At 34.5% G+C, this 20,057-nt stretch overlaps 1 protein-coding gene across 1 annotated transcript in view; it reads left to right on the top strand.

Annotated features, from left to right (window-relative positions):
* TNPO1 (transportin 1) overlaps positions 1–20,057 on the top strand; it is a 76,064-nt gene that overhangs the window by 10,485 nt on the left and 45,522 nt on the right. Inside the window, exons 4-7 of the mRNA XM_044680757.1 lie at positions 6,670–6,776; positions 8,941–9,074; positions 11,714–11,795; positions 19,688–19,810. Coding sequence (XP_044536692.1) covers positions 6,670–6,776; positions 8,941–9,074; positions 11,714–11,795; positions 19,688–19,810 — 446 coding nt within the window. The remainder of the gene's footprint in view (positions 1–6,669; positions 6,777–8,940; positions 9,075–11,713; positions 11,796–19,687; positions 19,811–20,057) is intronic.

Here is a 20,057-nt window from a genome sequence, read left to right on the forward strand (position 1 = left end):
GCTGGAAGGCCCCATTATTGTTTGAGGGAACATCGACATTTATAAAGTCTAATTTAGTGTAAGGCTAGGGTTTAGAGGATAGAGCTGGATTTCTGGCCTTGAGAAAGGAGATAGAGAATAATGTCATTAGGTTTCTTTTTAAGTGCCATTTCAAACTTTTGGCTAAGAACTCAGATACTGATTTAATGACATAGTCATTCAGCTAGTATTTATTAAAGACTTAATGTGAAAGTATACCAAGCACTGGAGATACAAAGAAAGACCCAAAATATGATTCCTACTTTCTAGAAGCTCACATGCAAACAACCATGTACATGTCAGATATGGATAAGCTAAACTGAAGATAATTGGAGGTGGAAGGCACTAGTGTTAAGGGGGTTTGTGAAAAGCTTCTTATAGAAGGTGATTTTAGCTGAGACTTGAAAGAAAACAAGGTGATAGAGATGAGGAGGGAGAGAATTCTAGAGAAAGGACCACCAGTGTGAATACGTAGATTAATCAGGAGATTTGATGGGGATGGAAAAGTGTACAAGTACATGTGTGCACACACCCAACATCTTTCTGCACTCTACCCCATCTCCCCAAACAGCAAGGAGGTAGGGTGGAATGTAACTGATTGCTGAGTATGCTGGAGAGAGCCAGGTGTAAGAAGACTAGAAAAATAGGAAGGGACCAGTTTAATGAGGGGGGCTTCAAGAACCAGATAGAATCTTTTATGTTTGAACCTGGGAGAAATGGGGAGCCACTGTAGTTTATTCAATGAACAAACATAGTTCAGACCTGTGTTTTAAGATCAGTCTGCTATTATTCAAAGAAAGGCCTTGAGTGGGGAGCAACTTGAATCAGGGAAAACAACCAGAAGGATGTTTCCACAATTCAGAAATGAGGTGATAGGGAAAGATAACTGAGTTATGCTTTGGACATATTGAGTTTCAGGTGTAGAGGTATATTACTATAGTGTAGAACTAAGGCTGGATATGGGCATATAGGTGGCAGAGTAGAGTGCCAGACTTGGAGTCAAGAAGATTCATCTTCCTGAGGTTCAAATCTGGCCTCCGATACTTTTTTAGCTATGTGACCCTGGGCAAGTCACTTAACTTTTTTTTTTTTGCCTTGATTTCCTTATCTGTCAAATGAGCTTGAGAAGGAAATGGCAAACCACTCCAACAGAATCTGCCAAGAAAATCCCAAATGGAATGATGTAGAGCTGGACATAGCTGAAAACTAACTGAACACAAGTCTGGATATAGGTATCTGGGAAACATTTGAAGGGATCTGATAATGGAACCCATAGGAGCCAGTGAAATAGTTTGGAAGAAGGCAGCCCTGGATAAATTCTTGGGAAACTCCCATGATGGATAGATGTGATTTGGAATAAAATCTGCTGAAATTACAGGTAGGCGGAGGACCTAGAAAGATAATTATATCAAAAAATAAAGAAAGGACAGTATCCAAGAGAAAAGAGTGGTCCCCAGTGGCAAAGGTTACAGAGAAATCTTTACATCCTTAATAAAGGATGAGGATTTAGAAAGGTCATCAAGGACAAGAATTGAAAAACAACCATTGGATTTGGCTTAATTTTGCAGAATAGTTGGAGTTGAATAATTAGGTTGAGAGTCAGATTACTTACAGAATTTAGAAGACAATGAGAGAAGTGGAAGCCCTGAATATAGATGTTTTTAGCAGAGATGATCAAATCGAATGAAGGTTTTTAAAGGGCAAAAACACTAAGCATGTTTGTAGTTGGCAGCTTAAGGAGTCAGTAGATAGGGAGATATGAGAGAGTGAGGTTGACTCTAGAGAAAGGTGTAGGATAGGATAAGATAAGGTGAGCAAGAAGGTGTTTACCTTGAAGAGATGGATGGAACAAAGAATCTACATTGTGGTGAAGGGGATGGAGAGTCAAATATGGTTAAAAGTAAAGTTTTATTGTATTTCTTTATTTATTGTACCTTTCTTGACTGTAGTTTTGTACTCTTGATCTAGATAATCAGGAAAGACCTCTAAGTGATGTGAGATCTGGGGATGAAAAAATGAGGTGGCAGCTCCTTCTGGGAGGGGAGTAAAGTATGCTCCATATAACCAGTTTTATATTCTCTCTATATAATTAGGAGGTAGCTGGATGGCTCAGTGGATAGAACACTGGGCCTGGAGTCATAAAAACCAGAGTTCCAATGCAGCCCTTATTTACTAGCTGTGCGATCCTGGGCAAATTACTTGCCCTCTGTTTGCCTTATCCACTGGAGAAGGAAATGGCAGACCACTCCAGTAGCTTTGCCAAGAAAACCCCCATTGACAGTATTGGTGTGATACGGTCTATGTGGTCCTGACTGAACAACAACTATATTTTACATATCATCTCTCTCTCTTTCCTGGGAACTTTAACAAAATAGTTTTTCTCTTTGTATTTGAAAGAAATGTTTAAAATTAAGGGGAAAAAAACACCAAAGTTTTTAGTATTTATTTATTAAAGATCTTCTCAAATCAAATGAAAAAAGTACAAAAATTCTAAGAGCAAAAAGGTTCTAAAACATCAGACCTAACAATGTTTTGTTTTAAATACAAGTTGACATAGGTGACCCCCTAGGTTAATGTTCTTTATATTTGAAGCACAGACTACTTATAATGACATCTTTTTTCAGTGGGGTGTTCTTTGTATGCAATTACTTTCAGGGACCTGGAGGTTATTAAATGATTTTGTTGTATATTAAGGTTCATATACATCTACTATCTTTATTTTCTTTTTGGAAAAAAAATACCAAAGATTATTACTAGAACTTGGTACCATCTGCTATAGTGTCAGACTGACGTTGGAAAGTTTATATTAGATTTTTTTTATCTTTGCATTATTTTAGAAGAATCTTACATGCAGATAGTAGACTTACAAAGAGAGAATATTCTACCTGTTAGGAGTTTGTAACTAGACTTCAAGTTAGGAAGGTGAAAAACCTAGGGAGAGGCATGATGTATGTGGACCCTTGAATATACTCGGAATAGGAAATCATACAATATACTTGGTTTTACAGTGAGATGTATCATTTATTAGATCATAGATATAGAGCTGGAAGGAACCTCACACATCATATAATCCAACTCCATTGTTTGAAAGATGGAAAAAATGAGGCCTAGAGAGATTTACTGATCTAAGCATGTACAGAAGTGGAGATTTGAACCTAAGTCCTCAGGCTCCAGAATGGCATTTCTGTTAATGTACTATGCTGCCTTTTATTCCAAGGGTTTTTTGTTTTGTTTTATCAATTTAGAGTAGGAAACACTGAAACAAACAAATCATTAATAGAAAGTAATGTCAGAAATGATGGTGGTGCAATTTTATGGATTCATAAAATATTCCGACCCTGCTCTATTTGGGAGCCCACGTTTACAATAATTGAGCAGTACTATTCATGTGATTGGTTCCTTTTCTTACTATATAATAAAAACTTAGTACTAAAATTAATCTTTAACTGCAGAAGAGTGGATCATGAGATGGGCATTCAACACAAATGCCATGATAATAACTACAGGAGAAGCCTGATACTAACTCTTTAGAATTCCATTTTAGGATGAAAAGACCAATGATAATATTTAAAACAGCAGCAAAAACCTGATAGAATTTAATGAAAAATATTTCCAGGGTATGTACAAAGGTTTCAAACTTTCAGCCTCAATGCTTAGTACTTGATACGTTCATAATGTTATGCAGTAACAATAATGTCTGTATATAGCACTTATGTGTTAAAGAACACTTGTTTAGGTTATATTTATTTAATGATAAGCCTGTTAGGCGGCATACTAGACACAAGCCTAATACAATGGTTGTGATTTGGCTGGGATCACAGTGAATAAATGTCAAGGCTGAGACTATTCCAATTGATAATCTTCTTACTACTATTCCATACTACTTTAGCAATGAATGGTTCTGATTAATAACCTCAATATCAAAAAAATAGGAAATAACCATAAATTATGTTTGGCATATATATGAATATATTGATACAATTAAAATTATTTTTTTAAAAATAAATATTAAAATTTTGTGACTAACCAGAAAATAGTTATCTGCAGCACACACTTAATTTTTTAAATATTTTATTTTTCATTAATTGCATGTAAAAACAATTTTTTAACTTTTTTTTAAGATTTTGAATTCCAAAATTTGCTCCCCCTTTTTCACCCTCTCTCATTCCCTCCGCTCCTCCCTGAGACAGTAAGCAATCTGATATAGATTTTACATGTTCAATCATAAAAAACATTTTTCCATATTAGTGTTTTATAGATGAAATCTCAAGAAAAAAAGGAAAAGGAGAAAGTGAAATATAGTATGTTTTGCATTCAGCCTCCAATCAGTTCTTTCTCTGAAGGCAAATGGCATTTTTTATCATGATTTTTGAGCACCCATTTCCTTAAAGCATTTTATTTACTCAATTCTTTAGAGTAAATTGGTCAAAAATATTCTCCACATAGCTATGGATAACTTATTGAATTTGATTTAAAGTTGAAATAATGGTTCCCATCCTTAATAAACTTACATTTGGGGGAGATAGCAAGGAGTGTGACTATAATACAAATTAGAATATGACTTAGTACTTTAGAAAGACCAAAGAATGAACAAGGGATCCAGGGATAGAAAGATTGTTTTTGTGTGGGGAAGAAGCAGATTGGGGGCCATGGCTTACTTTTCATTAGCTTCAATGTAAGAAATAATAGAACTTTTCTTTTAAATTTGCTAAATTGAAATAAAGGGGCACCTAAGTGGCAAAATTGATATAGAGTGCCAATCCTGGAATCAGAAAGTCCTCAGTCCAAATCTGGCCTCAGATATTTATTGACTGTGTGACCCTGGACAAGTCCTTTAGCCTAGTTTGCTGCAGTTTCCTCATCTGTAAAATGAGAATGGCAAGCCATACTAGTATCTTTGTCAAGAAAACCCCAAGCGGAGTCATGAAGAGTTGGACATGACTGAAAAAAACAATAAACTAAACAACGAATTAAAATAAAACCATTTAATTTTTGTTTGTTTGCTTTTTATATAAAAGATTATTGAGAGATCAGCTTTCTTTGTACTAATTCTTGAATATACCTATTAATCCAGTAGATTTTATGGCAAGTTGCATTTCACATCAACAGACATTTATCTGATGCACTATATTAGGTGATGAGAGATAAAAAGATTTAATGGCATTCTACAACTATCTATGGTTAAATGCAGTATTGACTATATTGACATGAGAATTAAAGATTTGCTACATTACCTCTGGTAAGGATAAGTCATTGTTAGGGCACATTGTTCCTTGTTCATTGAGGGGTTTCGAAGAGGAATGTGCAAAAAGAATAGAACTAGCAACCCACTTCTACTTTCAGTTCTCTTTCTGATTATGGAATAATTTGAGATCAGGTGGTCATTTCCAACTTAATCTTTCCATCTTATTTTTTTGGTTTTTTATTCTGAATATGAAGTTTCATCTTTGTAAGGAGCTTCTTGATGAGGAATGCTATTTTACTAATGCAGATCAGTGTTGTCTTTCCAATTTACGAGTCTTAAAGAATTTTCTGGAGCACTGTGTTTAATTAAATGACTTGCCCAGCCAGTATGCTTTAGATACAGACCTTGAACCCAGGTCTTCCTGATTCAAATACCAGGACACTGCACTTAGAGTTTACTATTGAACTAATGAACCAAATCTTTCAAAGATATTGGAGGCAAGCAGAGCATCTTTCATTTATTACTAAATTATTGAAATGATCTTCTAGTTGGTATAGTGACTGCTTCTAGGGCTTTTCTAAATTCTGTTAAGTAGAATTAGAAGACTGAAGGGATCTTTACTTTGTTGTTGTTAAATGAATCAGCAATGGCTAAAAATAAGCTTTTAAGGAGTGTGTCCCAGAAGACATTAGATCTTTGTAAATTTTGTATTTTGAATAACACTGGAGCAATCCTTCAGCTACAGGCCAAGAGGGACAGTATTATATAGTGGAAAGAGCTGGTCTTAGAGGCTCTGGTTTATCGTTGGGTAAAGCTGCATCTTTAGCAGTTTGGGTCAAGACATTTAATTTTCCTGAACTTGTTTGAAATTCTTTTTTTTTTTTTTTTTTTTTTTTTTTTTTAAGTTTTCTGGAAAGGGCATAATGTGTATTACTACCTACACTACAGCAAACTTGTGAGGATCTTTAAAAGACTTTAAAAATAAAATGCTATCTGAATGTGTGCTATCAATATTCGAGGGCATGGATTATGTACTTTTTTCTTTCCCTCTGCAAATAGAAAGTTGGATGTATTTTAAGAGAAAAGAGTGCTTTAGTGATTTCATTTGTTTAACATTGATCATTCAAGGGCTGCTGGCACTGGAAGAGGGAAGGCCCTCCACTATCTACTCTTCTGTTGTGTTCTGTGTGTCAGGTGTATTGTTTGGGGCTTTTTGCCTTACAAATGATAATTTGGTTCATGGCAGAATGAAACTAAAGGGCAAATGTACTTCAATAAAGCTCACTTCATCTTCACCTTTCAAGCATAAATTATGACAGGTTTTTGCATGTATGTGTGCACGTGTGCATATGTGCATGCATGTGCGAGTGTGTGTATATGTGTGTCCAAGTAAGGAAAAGAAGTATAACTTAATGTTTCTGAGATTTTTTTTTTTTTTAAAGAGAAATTCATTTTTTCTTCTCAAGGTATTCTGATTACAACCATTGCCTCCAAGGGGGAATTACAGAACTGGCCTGAGCTCTTGCCAAAGCTCTGTAGCTTGTTGGATTCTGAAGATTATAATACGTGTGAAGTAAGGATGCTTAAATTACATTAAGACTTTTTTTCATTGTCAAATAAATTGTTAGAGGTCTGTCAATATAATTCTTTCAGGTGTTATACTTTATTGCCCACTACTAACCTTTTGAAAGAAATGTTTTAAAAATATTTCTTCTACAATTAAAGCCCAAAATTAATTTTCTGATTATGCATTTCTTTTTAATATTTTCGTTAAGCAAAATATACTTGTACCAAAAGTATTTTGTTGTACTTGAGATATGAATCCAGTCTTTTTTATGATCTGTTGTCTAAAATTGGACAAAATAAGGGACTCGGTGGATAGAGAGGCTTGGAGATGGGAGGTCAAATTTAGCTTCAGATACTTCTAGCTGTGTGATCCTGGACAAATCACTTAGCTCTAATTGCCTGGCCCTTACTGCTCTTCTGCCTTTGAACCAATACTTAGCATTGAATCTAGGATGGAAGGTAAGGAAAGAAATTGCACAAAATATGGCAGTTTACTTTTAATTTTAATGGTGACCTGTGTAATTTCTTAGGTTAAGATGAAAAGCAGAAAGTTTTACAGGGTCATTAAAAAAAAAAGCTTTAGCTACATATGCATATATGTATATACCCCTCTTCAGTACTGTGGCCTTCCTGCTCTCCTTCAAATCCCTTTTGAGTATTCTTAGGAGTAAGCTTTGCCATATTTCAGGCATGGCAAATATTTTGGGCAGAAATATTTAAATCTATTACAGTGATGGGCCAGATGCAGCCCCCTGAAATATTCTATCCAGCCCTGTGACATTATTCCTAATCTGACGAATACAGTGAGTAGGATACAATACAATGAAACTTCGAAAGAGTTGCCTTAGAAACAGACTGACAGATGAGCATTTCCTTTCCTTTGGCCCCCCTCTTTAAAAAGTTTGCCCATCACTGATCTATTCCTTAGTACTTTCATAAAGTTTTATATTACATGTCATTTCCTGAGTCATTCCCATAGCATTTCCAGATTATACCCATGAAAATATGACCAGAAGAGATCTAAAACCAAAATTTTTTTTTTGGATAGCAAACACATTTAGTAGAAACATATGTTTAAATTTCAAAGTAATTACTATATTTTGACCAATTAATAATACATTTGGAAATGAGTTGAGCCTGTATACTTAAAATATCTAAAGAAAAAAAACTGTATTCCTTATAAAGGAAAGGGAGTTTGTGAATAGCCTTCTGGAAGTATAACTACATATAACATAGATGATTTAAATATCCCAATCATGTAGAAATGGATTGATTGTATGCATTATGGAATACATCAGATTTTATATAGTGTATAGGAAATTTAAAAAAAATTTTAGATGATTGTATTTATAATGAATGCTGATAAGTATTTTATTTAAAATCCCTATCTTCTGCCTTAGAACCAGTATTCTAAGGGAGAAGAGTGGTAAGGGCTGATCACTGGGCGGGGGTTGGGGGGAGGGGTTGGGTTGGGGGAGTGTCACAGCTAGGAAGTATCTGTGAGGCCAGATTTGAATTTAGGACCTCCTTGTCTTTAGGCCTGGCTATCCACTGAGTCACTTAGCTGCCCCCCAATACATATTTTCATTTATTCATTCATTTATTTATTTATTTAAAGCCCATGCCTTCTGTCTTGGAGCCAATAATACTGTGTATTGGCTCCAAGGCAGAAGAGTGGTAAGGGTAGGCAATGGGGGTCAAGTGACTTGCCCAGGGTCACACAGCTGGGAAGTGTCTGAGGTCAGATTTGAACCTAGGACCTCCCATCTCCAGGCCTGACTCTCAATCCATTGAGCTACCCAGCTGCTTCCGCAATACATATTTTTAATTCAAGCTAAAAGTTGCCTAAATTTTTCTTAAACTATAACTACTCAATATTACTTAAATATGAAATTAGAAGTTTTTTTCCCCTCTATGTTTCACTAATTAATCTTTGTGAAAAATACAGGTCAAAAAAGGTAGATACTGCATGAAAGTGAACTTAAAAATTTTTTTTTCAATTAACTGTTAAAAATGCACAGTACTTTCAGACTTCCTGTTAGGTTATAAAAGAAGAAAATATAATGATTGCACTTGAAGATAAACATTAAATATCAAAATAATATTTTAACTAACATGAATTTCATTCTTTAAAAATATAGTTTTAATATTTGAATTTGTGTCTTTTGCAGGGAGCATTTGGAGCACTTCAGAAAATATGTGAAGATTCTGCTGAAATTTTAGATAGTGATGTTTTAGACCGTCCACTCAACATCATGATTCCTAAATTTTTACAGTTCTTCAAACATAGTAGTCCCAAAATAAGGTATATTTAAATATAATATTGAAATTTTAAGAAAGTTTATATAACCTTATTTTGAACCTATTACCTTTTTGGCTGTTAAACTCCAAATTCTCTTTCCCCTTTAAAGAAAAAAAAAAACATACAAATTATACACATTTGTCTTTTCATCCTCCACCATCTTTTTATACTCTGCTCCCTCTCCCAATACTTTAATACATCCAGTTCTCTCCTATTCTCTACTCAACTCCCGTAATCCCCCATTGAAAACTGAGATAGATCTACTATCCTTTAAGTACAATATAATTGTTGATGGACAAGTTACATTTAACTGAAACTCAGTCATATGGAAATTTTTTTGACTACATATTTATATTGGAAGCTTTTGTAATTGGTTTTTAATGAAAAGGTGCTTTATCTGTAAATATTTGGAAGTATGTTAGGGAATGAGGGTGGATTTTATGCAACTATGTCTATCCGTACAGAATGTTCCAAAAGCCTTAGTTCATTTTTAATCTATTAAAGCTTAATATTGTATGTTTTTTCCCCCCATAACTATGCAAGCTGATGTTCTAGAGTAACTCCTGTTATTAAACTAGGTTCTAATTATAGAGTGTCAGAATATATTCTCTAAAGTTAATAAGGGGGAGATATTTAATTTAACTTAACCGTTACTTATTTGAATCAGTCATTATGCTTCACTATAATACAGTGGTGCCCTGAGAGCTTTTTGAAATGTTTAGCTCCATTTACCCCTACACCAAATAGTCCAAAAGCCCTGCTATATTTTATTTCTTGTAGTTAGTCACAGGTGTTTTTGGTCTCCCTTTTTTCTTATACTTTATTTTGTCCTATTTTAGGAAACCAAATAGCTAAGTGTGCAAAATAGCAATTAAATATATGCTTAGTATAAAGGCTTCAGGGTATCACTCATGGAATAAAGTGAATTAGCCTTATTCCATATTACTAGAGTAGTTTCAAGTCTTTTTATTCCCTCCAAGTCTTTTTCCAAAAATATTTTAGGGATTACAGCTATTTTCTAAGGGTGAAATTACCAAATATCTTGCTATAAGACAAATAGAGCCTATATTTTACTTAAATTATCTTTGATTTTTTTTGTTTAACATGTCTTGCTAATTAGAAGGAATACAAAGACTAGCTTCAGATTTTTTTTTTATCCTACATAATATATTGGTATGTATGTAATAGAAGCATGCTCAATGGAACTGACTTGCTTGGCAAATGACTGTTTTTGAACTGGAGAGTACAAAGGCATTGGATTATGGTAGATCTTAGAACTTCGCTGCTAAATACCCTATAGCCAAGTGTCAGAAGTGGCGTAAAACAGCCAGTAAATCTCAAATATTACAGAGAAAATAGTGAGGTATTAAATTTTGATGTAATTCTTTTTAGAAGTATAACTAGGTGGATTAATTTTACAAATAAGTATTATTTGAAAGAAAAAAATTAACCATTCACTGAACATAAATAAGAATCCTTTATTCGCTTTTTATAGCCATTAACACACAATATAAAAGCTTTCCCTATTGTAAATAGACTAAATAACAATATCAGTTAGCTAGCTGTTCATTACAGCTATTTATGATTTCACTTCATCCCAGTGTTTTTTATTAGATTTATAAATGTTAAGCTTTCTATAGTAATTGCCTTTAATAAATGCTGATGACAAGTATGTTTTTTCTCCCACATCCTGCTTTTTTGAGGGGGCAGGGTATAATTATCAGTGGACCATTTTAAAAAGCAAAGACTTACAAAAACAGCCTGATATTAGAGTTAGAGCTTAGAGTTATTCCTCCAAACTCAAGTCATTTTAGCTATTTGTAGTCTCAGACATTTTGGACAACTCTGATGTTGTCCATTTAAGTTATTAGAAAGAGACTTTGCAGTTGTAACTTTATAAAAGGAACATACTAGGAATTGGAAGAAATGTTCCATATTGAAACCCTGTTTTCTTGGGCAAATTTTAAACTTTCTGGGACTGAGGTTTTCAAAAGTGTAAAATGAAAGGATTGCACTAACTTAGTTTCTAAGGCCCCTTACAATTCAAACATTTGTGTATTATAATTAGGAGTATCAGGATACTTTTTGCTTGTCAGTGATTTCTAATTAACTTTTACATTCACTGCCATTTAAAAAATAAAGTTGAGAACTGAGCTAATAATTTTTGCTTAGTGCTTTTTAAAACCCTTTAATTTGTGAATCAAAAAGCATTTTCTATAAGTTCTGTGAAGGCTTTAAGAGAAATGTGTATCAAAAAAATTAAGTAGGTTACTTAGGAGATTCTAATTCTAGGTTACACTCCAAAACATTCTCAATTGATGAGATATGAAGAGGGGAATTAAATATCTTATTAGAGAAAAAGCCAGACATGGAATCAGGAGATCTTGGGTTCAAATGTGGCCTGACACTTCCTTAGCTATGTGACCCTGAGCAAATCACTTAACCCTAATTACCTAGCCCTTACTGCTCTTTTGCTTTGGAACCAATAGTCAGTATCAATTCTAAGTAAGAAGGAAAGGTTATTTTTTTTTTTAAAATGTGATGGGCAGAATTTCTTAAAATGTAGTATTTGGCTATAATTTTATTTTCATTTCTGATACATAAAATCATGTATATTTCCAAACTTTTACTTATACTTCTAGGTCTCATGCTGTTGCATGTGTTAATCAATTTATCATCAGTAGAACCCAAGCTCTGATGTTACACATTGATTCTTTTATTGAGGTAAGTTTTTTTATTTGTTTTTGAAGTGTGCATAGTAATAATACATTTTAGGATTTCTTACAGATTTTTTATAATTGCAGTACAAACTGTAATGGTTATACACCGATTGTTTCTAAATATTTTCATGCTTCCTTTCTACAGCAGTTAAAATAAGAAAAGTACAAGAAAAAAATTCTTTTTAAAAATGTAATAAGTAGCATTATATGATGTTTCTCTATAATTTACCCAAATTGTAGCTATATTTTAGGAGATTACACCTTTGTCATTCATTTTGAAAATATGAATTAAATATCATGTATTTTTAGAAATGCATAATTTGCCTAATTAAACCTTTTTTTTGTGGTTCATGTATGTTTCAGGTTGCTTATAGAAATTATAATGATCTCCTTTCCTATATTCATCTCCGATTCTTTGCATATAGATTGTTATTTATTCATTCATTCATTCATTTATTTGGTGTTGTTTTTTTTAAACCCTTAACTTCTGTGTATTGGCTCATAGGTGGAAGAGTGGTAAGGGTGGACAATGGGGGTCAAGTGACTTGCCCAGGGTCACACAGCTGGGAAGTGTCTGAGGCCGGACTTGAACCTAGGACCTCCTGTCTCTAGGCCTGGCTCTCAATCCACCAAGCTACCCAGCTGCCCCCTGTTTTTTATTTTATAAGAACTGCAGACTCAAAATTAAAGGAACAATAATTTGGTCCATTGAATCCAATTTTTTCCATTGATGTTAATTTAAAAATCAGATATGGATCGGATGGAAGCAGGGAAGAAGAAGATTGCAGAAGTGACATTTAAAGAAAAAAGTGACTTTCTGATAAAATATAGTGGAATATTTGATATAACTTTATTACTATTTTATAGTGCAAGTTAAATATGAAAATGGAAATACAGTGTGAGATCTGTATACTCTGTTTTACTTGTGCCTTTTGTAATCATAATGTTTCCAGCCTTTCATCAAAGGTTCCTATATTTACTTTGTATTAATTCTCTTTATTTATCCCATTTATAATAGGAGTCTTAATTTTTTGGCTTTCCTTCCTATCCACAGAGGTCTCCTGAAGAGCCACTTTTAGTTATTCTTATCATTTGATCTTAAAATGATGAAGGCCAGAATGCATTTTTTTTCCTTCAAAATACTGAGTATCAGGACAAAAGAGCATGTGTATAAGTAGCTAAAGCAGTTCATAGGGGTGCCTGCCTCTCTTCTAAGTTGAATGCTGAAATTATAGTATTCAGTTTCTCTTTGTTGAGTCATATCTAAATCTTTGACACTATTTTGGTTTTCTTGGCAAAGATACTGGACTGGTTTGCCATTTCTTTTTCCACCTCGTTTTACAGATGAGGAAACCAAGGTAAAAAGGGTTAATAATTTGCCCAAGGTCACATAGTTATGTGCCTGAGGCCAGATTTGAACTTGAAGATCACACTATCCATTCCATTACCTTGTTAAGCCCTCAATTATGCTAATACTCTGCTATCATTTTTGGTGACCACCATGGAATAAATAATTGTGCCTGTTAGGGGTAGTTAAGCAGACTATGAGCATTTTAACTTCCACATTGGAGGGAAATTTTTTTTTTTTTAATTTAGGAAACTATATTCTGGATAAACTTATTTACTGTCTGGCATAAATCATTTAAATCAACTAATCTAAGTAAATTGACTTTTTTTTTTTTTTTTTTAATTTTAAACCCTTAACTTCTGTGTATTGACTTTATAGGTGGAAGATTGGTAAGGGTAGGCAATGGGGGTCAAGTGACTTGCCCAGGGTCACACAGCTGGGAAGTGGCTGAGGCCGGGTTTGAACCTAGGACCTCCTGTTTCTAGGCCTGACTCTCACTCCACTGAGCTACCCAGCTGCCCCGAGTAAATTGACTTTTAAAATACAAAATGTTTCCTTATACCATGTCACAGTAGATAAGGGGGGAAATATATACACACACAGCTAGACTGTATCTGAGGTTGGATTTGAATTCGGGACCTCTCATATCTAGACCTGGCTCTCAATTCACTGAGCCAACTAGCTAACTACTCCCCTCCCCCCCACACCACCCCCCCACCCCCACTTCCAAATACTTTTTGCATTAGGTACTGAGAGTGGCCATTTTTCTTGTGTATTTATTTTTTGCACAATCTCTGATATCCCATTTGCCCACTACCCAGAATAGTATTTCTTGTCAGTATCATGAAAACATAGACCTAGGACAATCTTGTCTTTGTTGGTCAGTTAGTTATTGTAGTTCTTTTCTGCGAGTTGATTTATTCTCAAAGGTATGTGGATTATAGACAAACTCGGGTAAAATATTTTGTTTGACTAGCCCAATCATAAGATAGTGGACCTGAAACAAGTGAGAGAGCTTTACTTCCTTTCAAGTTCCTTTTAATTTTAAGTTAAGCTTAAGTTTTAAGACATGTTATATCTACCTTCCTGATTTTTACCCTTAGCAACTCTTTATGATTAGACGGATTTTGATATCAATTTTGATCTTGAGGAGCAAGTAGGCCCCAGCAGTACCTAGTATTACCTCAAATACCTTCACAAATAAAGTTCATTCTGTTCTTGAGACCTGCAGGCAATTGTATTGGCTCAAGACTAAAATATGCATAATGGAGGTCCAGTGTCAAAAAGATAGTATTGTAGACTTGTAGCTCAAAGATTATTGATTTGGGGGGTGGGAAACAAGCAAGGTTGAGATAATAAATCCTGAATCTTTTCAGGAAAACAGTGTTGAGTTACGAGAGAAAGAAAATGGAAAAAAGCTTGCAACCAATTGTTTTGGGGAGAAAATTACTAATGTTACATGTGTGGATAACAGTGATGTCTAGAAATCAATTGGTTTCCATATTTTTAACATTCTCTCTGAAACAGAATGGTATCCAAGTTCATTGCATAATATGTAGAGGCACAGACAATGGTTTCTAATCTTTTTTTTTTAAATCAGATGGAACAGAACAACATTTCTTTATTTAAAACGGACTATTCATTGGCATGTTACCTTAAAAATGTGGGGAGGTTATACTTTTTTAGCACAGCTATTTCATTCAGAGTGGGTGAAGTGGAGAATAGAGGGCTTTTTTAACATATAAGAGTTTTATCTAAATAATTCTTGGGGTTAGCCCTCTTTACCACTGAAAGGATGATGAGCTCAGTACTTCTTTTCCCATTAAAAATAACTTTATCAAAAAAATTTTTTAGCTCAGAAACAACCTTACTTTTGTTAGTGCATCTAGACAAATGTAATCATTCCTCTTTTAAACTTAGATGCCATGCTCTGGACATTTAAAAGACTCTTAATTGATATTCCTGGCTTTAACTCTTATCTCTTTTCCTATGTCTCCTACAGAACTGCCAAAATAATCTTAAGGCAGAGGTCTGAACATGATACTCCCTTTAAGTCCTTTACCTTTAAACCTTATTGCTTCAGGGATAAAATAAACTCCCCAGCTTTAGGTTTTTTGAACCCAACACTTCCAACAGTATTTCATATTATTCCCATTCATGATTTCCCTTTCATGCTCTCTGTATTTTAGCCAAATTGGTTTGCTAGTTGTACTCTTAATTTTGACTTTTCCATTTCCCTGAGTCAGCTCCATCTTTTAAGAGTTTAATCTTAATTCAAGTGCTGATTTCTCTGATAAGGCTTTCTCAGTTCCCCCCATTGCTCTCTTCTTCTTAAAAAATTGTTTTTTAAATTTTATGAACTTTACATACTGTAACTCCATTAGACTGCAAACTCCTTTGGAGAAGGGACTATAACCTGGGGGCTAGCACAGTATTTTGCATCTAATAGAATTTCGTTTAAATCAAAGGTGATTGATAGGAACTGGATCCAAGAGAAGAAAAAAACTTAAACAGTTCAAAACCAAAGTAACAGTCCTAAAAACTGGTAATAGACCAAGTTATAAGAAAGAAGAAAGAGTCTAAGAGAGTTTGTCATAATTAATATTTAGTGATCTGAGAACATGCACTATTAATAGGGCTGCCCTTTGATGATTTCAACTCTGTATCTTCCAGAATCGAGGCAACTGTTAGGAATAGTAGAGGATAAAAATGTCCACATCTTATCCTAAAAAGCCTCAAGGGCCCCAAACTCAGTATTTTTGCTATTAAAGATGTTCAGAAATTTTGTTGACACCATTCTTGTGCCTAGAATGCCCAGTCTTCAAAGCCTGGTTCATATGCCATCTCTTCCTTCCATGCAGTCTTCCCTAATATCAATCCCACTCACTCCAAAATAACCCAGTACTACTACATAGAACTTTCATATCACTTGTGCTTAAATAGTAACTATTTTAGTTCCCTTCTGTATATAATGTACTATATAAAATAGTAATGAATGGTACTTTAGGAGATGAAATTGGAAAAGTAGGAAAACCAGATCACATTCAGAACAGTGCTTCTTACCTTTATGCAGGGTTTTGGGGTCACCTCTTTGGTGGACTGATCATATAGACCTTTTCTCAAAATGATGTCAGTAAGTGCATAAATTGCATAAAATTGCAAAGGAAAACAATTGTGAAGTACAGCTTTCCTGATATTTAAAAAACAGGTTCATACACCCCCAGGTATTGAAGAAAACTTGTTGGAAAAAATGCCTGTATCTTGAAAATCTTTTCTCTAGCACATTCAACAAATGGTCATCCAACCTTTGCTTTAAAACCTTCTAGGAGAGGTAATTATTAGCACATGTTAAAATAGTCCATTCTTCTTTTCAAGAGTTCCAATTGTTTTAAGTTCAACTTTTACTTCAAGCCTCTTTATAACTAAGTACCTATTGTTCCTAATTCTGCCCCCTGGAGCCAAGTAGAACAAATTCATTATTTCTTTTCTTTATCACTGACCTTCCTATACTTGGAGAAGGCTTTCCAATATTTGGAGACTCTGTTGATGAAGGTGTGGCTCTGAAGGGACTGCTCCCTTCCCTCCCCCTCTCCATAGCACCAGAGGACATTTTTGAATGCTCAGCCCCTCCACCCAGCCACCCAATGGGAGCACTTCCTCTACTTTCTGGGGTAAGGTTTGGGAGAGGGGGGAGTCGCACATGACTTGAAGATGCAGTTTGGGCACACATGTCCTTTTCTCCTCACCCCATCTTACAGACACTTTTCCAGACCAAAACTCCCCAATTCTTTCAACTGGTTCCCATGTCATGATCTTGAAGTTTTCATTCATACCTTTCTTCACAAAAACCATTTTTCTTCAGCTTATCAATAGCCTATCAATTACAAATGGATAATTAAATTATATTTTCAATTAAAATACCTAACTATAATATTAAATGAGAACCACTATTTTTAAAAAATTACTTTTTTATGGGCAGCCTGAAACTAAGAAATTCTATAACATGTGATAAGATACACACAGAGAAGTTGCTTCCAAAACAAAACTATACCGTACAGGGTATGTAAATAAGGAATTTGTCAAATTCTTCGACATGGTGTAGTACTGGTCTCAAAGCCAGGAAGAACAGATTCAAGTCTTGCCACAGTTCTGATGGACTGAATTGTCCTAGGTGGGTCACCCAGGTTCTCACCATATTTTAGGTAATTCCAAAACACTTAGTTTGCAGAAATGGTGCTGATCTTCATTAGGAGAGAGAATTTCCTTAGGGAAAGCAAAAACAGTATTGATGAAAAATCACAAGTTGCATCATCCCTATTCTATCTGCAATTGCTGCACTGTGTAGTGCTTGCATAGTTTGTAAAATCTGTAGTCTTCATAAACGAAAAGTCATTCACATTTTCTGTACTTCCCAAAAGTTAGGTGCTTTTCAACTGGATCACTAGTCTGATGGTGTGGGAGAAATATTTTTATCATCCACAGTAGATGAAAAATATCCACACTTTTCAGCTACTCATCATAAGTATTTACTGTATAGCATCAGTAATCTGATTGTGTTAGTTCTGGGTTCCACATTTTAGGAAATGTCAGTAAGCTGCAACTTCAGAAAATGTGAAGCTTTTTGACAAAGTTGTGGCAGATACTTGTACCTTTGATGTGTCAAGTTTGGTTTTAGAAAGAATTTCTATATAGAATCTACTGTATTTTATATAATTTTTGCAACTGCTTTCATTATGCTCTTATGTAAGAAAGAAAATTTAAGTATATATAGATATATATTAAAATGTGTGGCCGCCAGGAATCAACAATTCAAGTTGATTCCGTAATTAAATCAGACCCAAGTCAGCATCGGGTTGAGGAGTTTATTTACAATCTGGTAGGTAAAAAGTAGGAATAAAGAGAAAGGGAGAGGCTAGTCCAGGCCAAAGGCCTGGATGGAGAGAGAAGGTTAAAAGGCTAAATAAATGAAGCTGTAAGCCACAAGGCCCAACAGCCAGATAGGCAGAGTTTGGAAGGGGCCCAGCTAGGCCAAGGAAGTCAGCCTAACTTACCCACGTGACAATACAGAGTGTAAGCCTTCTGTGGTCTCAGGAGATGCTTCTGCTCCCAGTTCGAGACAGCAACTGCCTCCACAGGAAGTGAGTAACATACTTAAAGAGATAGTGTCCTTCATCACTTCCTGTGGATCCACCTCTAATTCAAATGGACAAATGGCAGTTTCTACAGTGATTTGGACTGCCCAAAGGGGCGGTCCCTTATTCTTGATTTGTTACTTATTGTGGGTAACTCGTCTCCCTTCCCCACTAAGGGAGGTTAGGATTACATCATTTCTACGCCTAGGATGGGTAGATTTTTGACTATTAATGGGCTCCAACTAATTCCATTTACACACTTATGAGAATAGCCATACTATTTTAAATTTGGAGAATAACTTTTTCACTTAATGCTAAATAAAAATAGCTTTGTCTTTTAGGGTTTTTTTACAATTTAAGAAATAGAAATATCTGTTGGTTTATGCAGTTGTGGGATAAATGCCAACAAATAGTCTTTTAATCAAGTAAAACTATAAAATCATTAGTTACTCATAAGAGATACTAAATTTCCTATGAGTTTGTTTTAAGGTAAGAGTTTACCACATTCCTTGAGCCAGGTTTAATTTTCTATATCTTCTAAAGTGTCCAGTTGATCTGCATTTGTTCAGAAATTATCATAATGTATATAAATATGAGACTTAATACATTTTGAAAAATTTTCCTAGGATTCGATTTTTACAATTTATTGGTATGTATGTTTAATTAGAAATAGGATATAGTTTTCATGCATGAAAGGTTCTTCATAAAGTCCTGAACCACTTTCCCCTTCTTCCTCTCCTCATTTTAAAGATGAGGAAACTGAGACCCAGAGAGGTCGTGAAAAGAGAGGTTGTCCAAGGTCACAACAGAAAGTGATAGAGGTGGAATTTGAACCCAGAATTTGTGATAAACAAATTTAACATTCTTTCCTCTCTTCTATATTAGCTCCAGACAACCAGCAATCTTTTTTTTTTTTTAAATATGTGAGTAGGTGACATAGTGGATAAAATACAGGGAATTGGGTTCAAAACCCACTTCTGGCACTAGCTGTGTGAACATAGACAAGTAAGTCACTTAATCTTTTTTGATCCTCAGGAAACTTTTAAAGACTGCACATTAGAGACAGTCTTGAAGTACAAGTCTAGAGGGAAAATCTTTGATTTTGACAATGTCATTAGGTAAAATAGAATTTTTAAAAGATGTGTAGATGTTAGGTTACCTACTTTTTTTAGAATATATTATAATGTTTTGAAAAAGAAAAATTGTCATTCTGTCTTGTTAGGTTATTGGAAAAGGTAGTAAAATTTGGTAAACTCAACAGAGGTATGAAGAAGAAGAAAATAATGGTTTCACTTGGTGTATTTGAATGTATTTAAATTTAGTTTTGATTTAGGTGTAAATTTATTTTGTTATACACAAACTATCTTTCTGTTCAGAGATTTAAATCTTTTAAAATTTTTATTTCTCGTGTAATAGAATCTGTTTGCATTGGCTGGTGATGAGGAACCAGAAGTACGTAAAAATGTATGTCGGGCTCTTGTGATGTTACTTGAAGTCCGAATGGATCGCCTACTTCCTCATATGCATAATATAGTTGAGGTAATTACCAATGATTTAATTTTGTGACATCTCTTTCCCATTAAAAAAGATCTGGAAATACTTTCTTTTGGAAATACTGTGACTTGTTAGCTTTACTTCTTAATGGTTTTCATAATAAATATAGGGGGAGGTGCCAGTCTGGAGGTTGGGGTTTTGAGAATCGTTAACATAGAAATGATCTCTGATTCTACCTACAGTTGTAAAGCTATTAAGGGGATCGAATTAGGTCATTTGTAAAGCTTTTTGC

This window comes from Gracilinanus agilis, chromosome 1 (genome assembly GCF_016433145.1).
Source record: "Gracilinanus agilis isolate LMUSP501 chromosome 1, AgileGrace, whole genome shotgun sequence".
In the NCBI taxonomy this organism is placed as follows: domain Eukaryota; kingdom Metazoa; phylum Chordata; class Mammalia; order Didelphimorphia; family Didelphidae; genus Gracilinanus; species Gracilinanus agilis.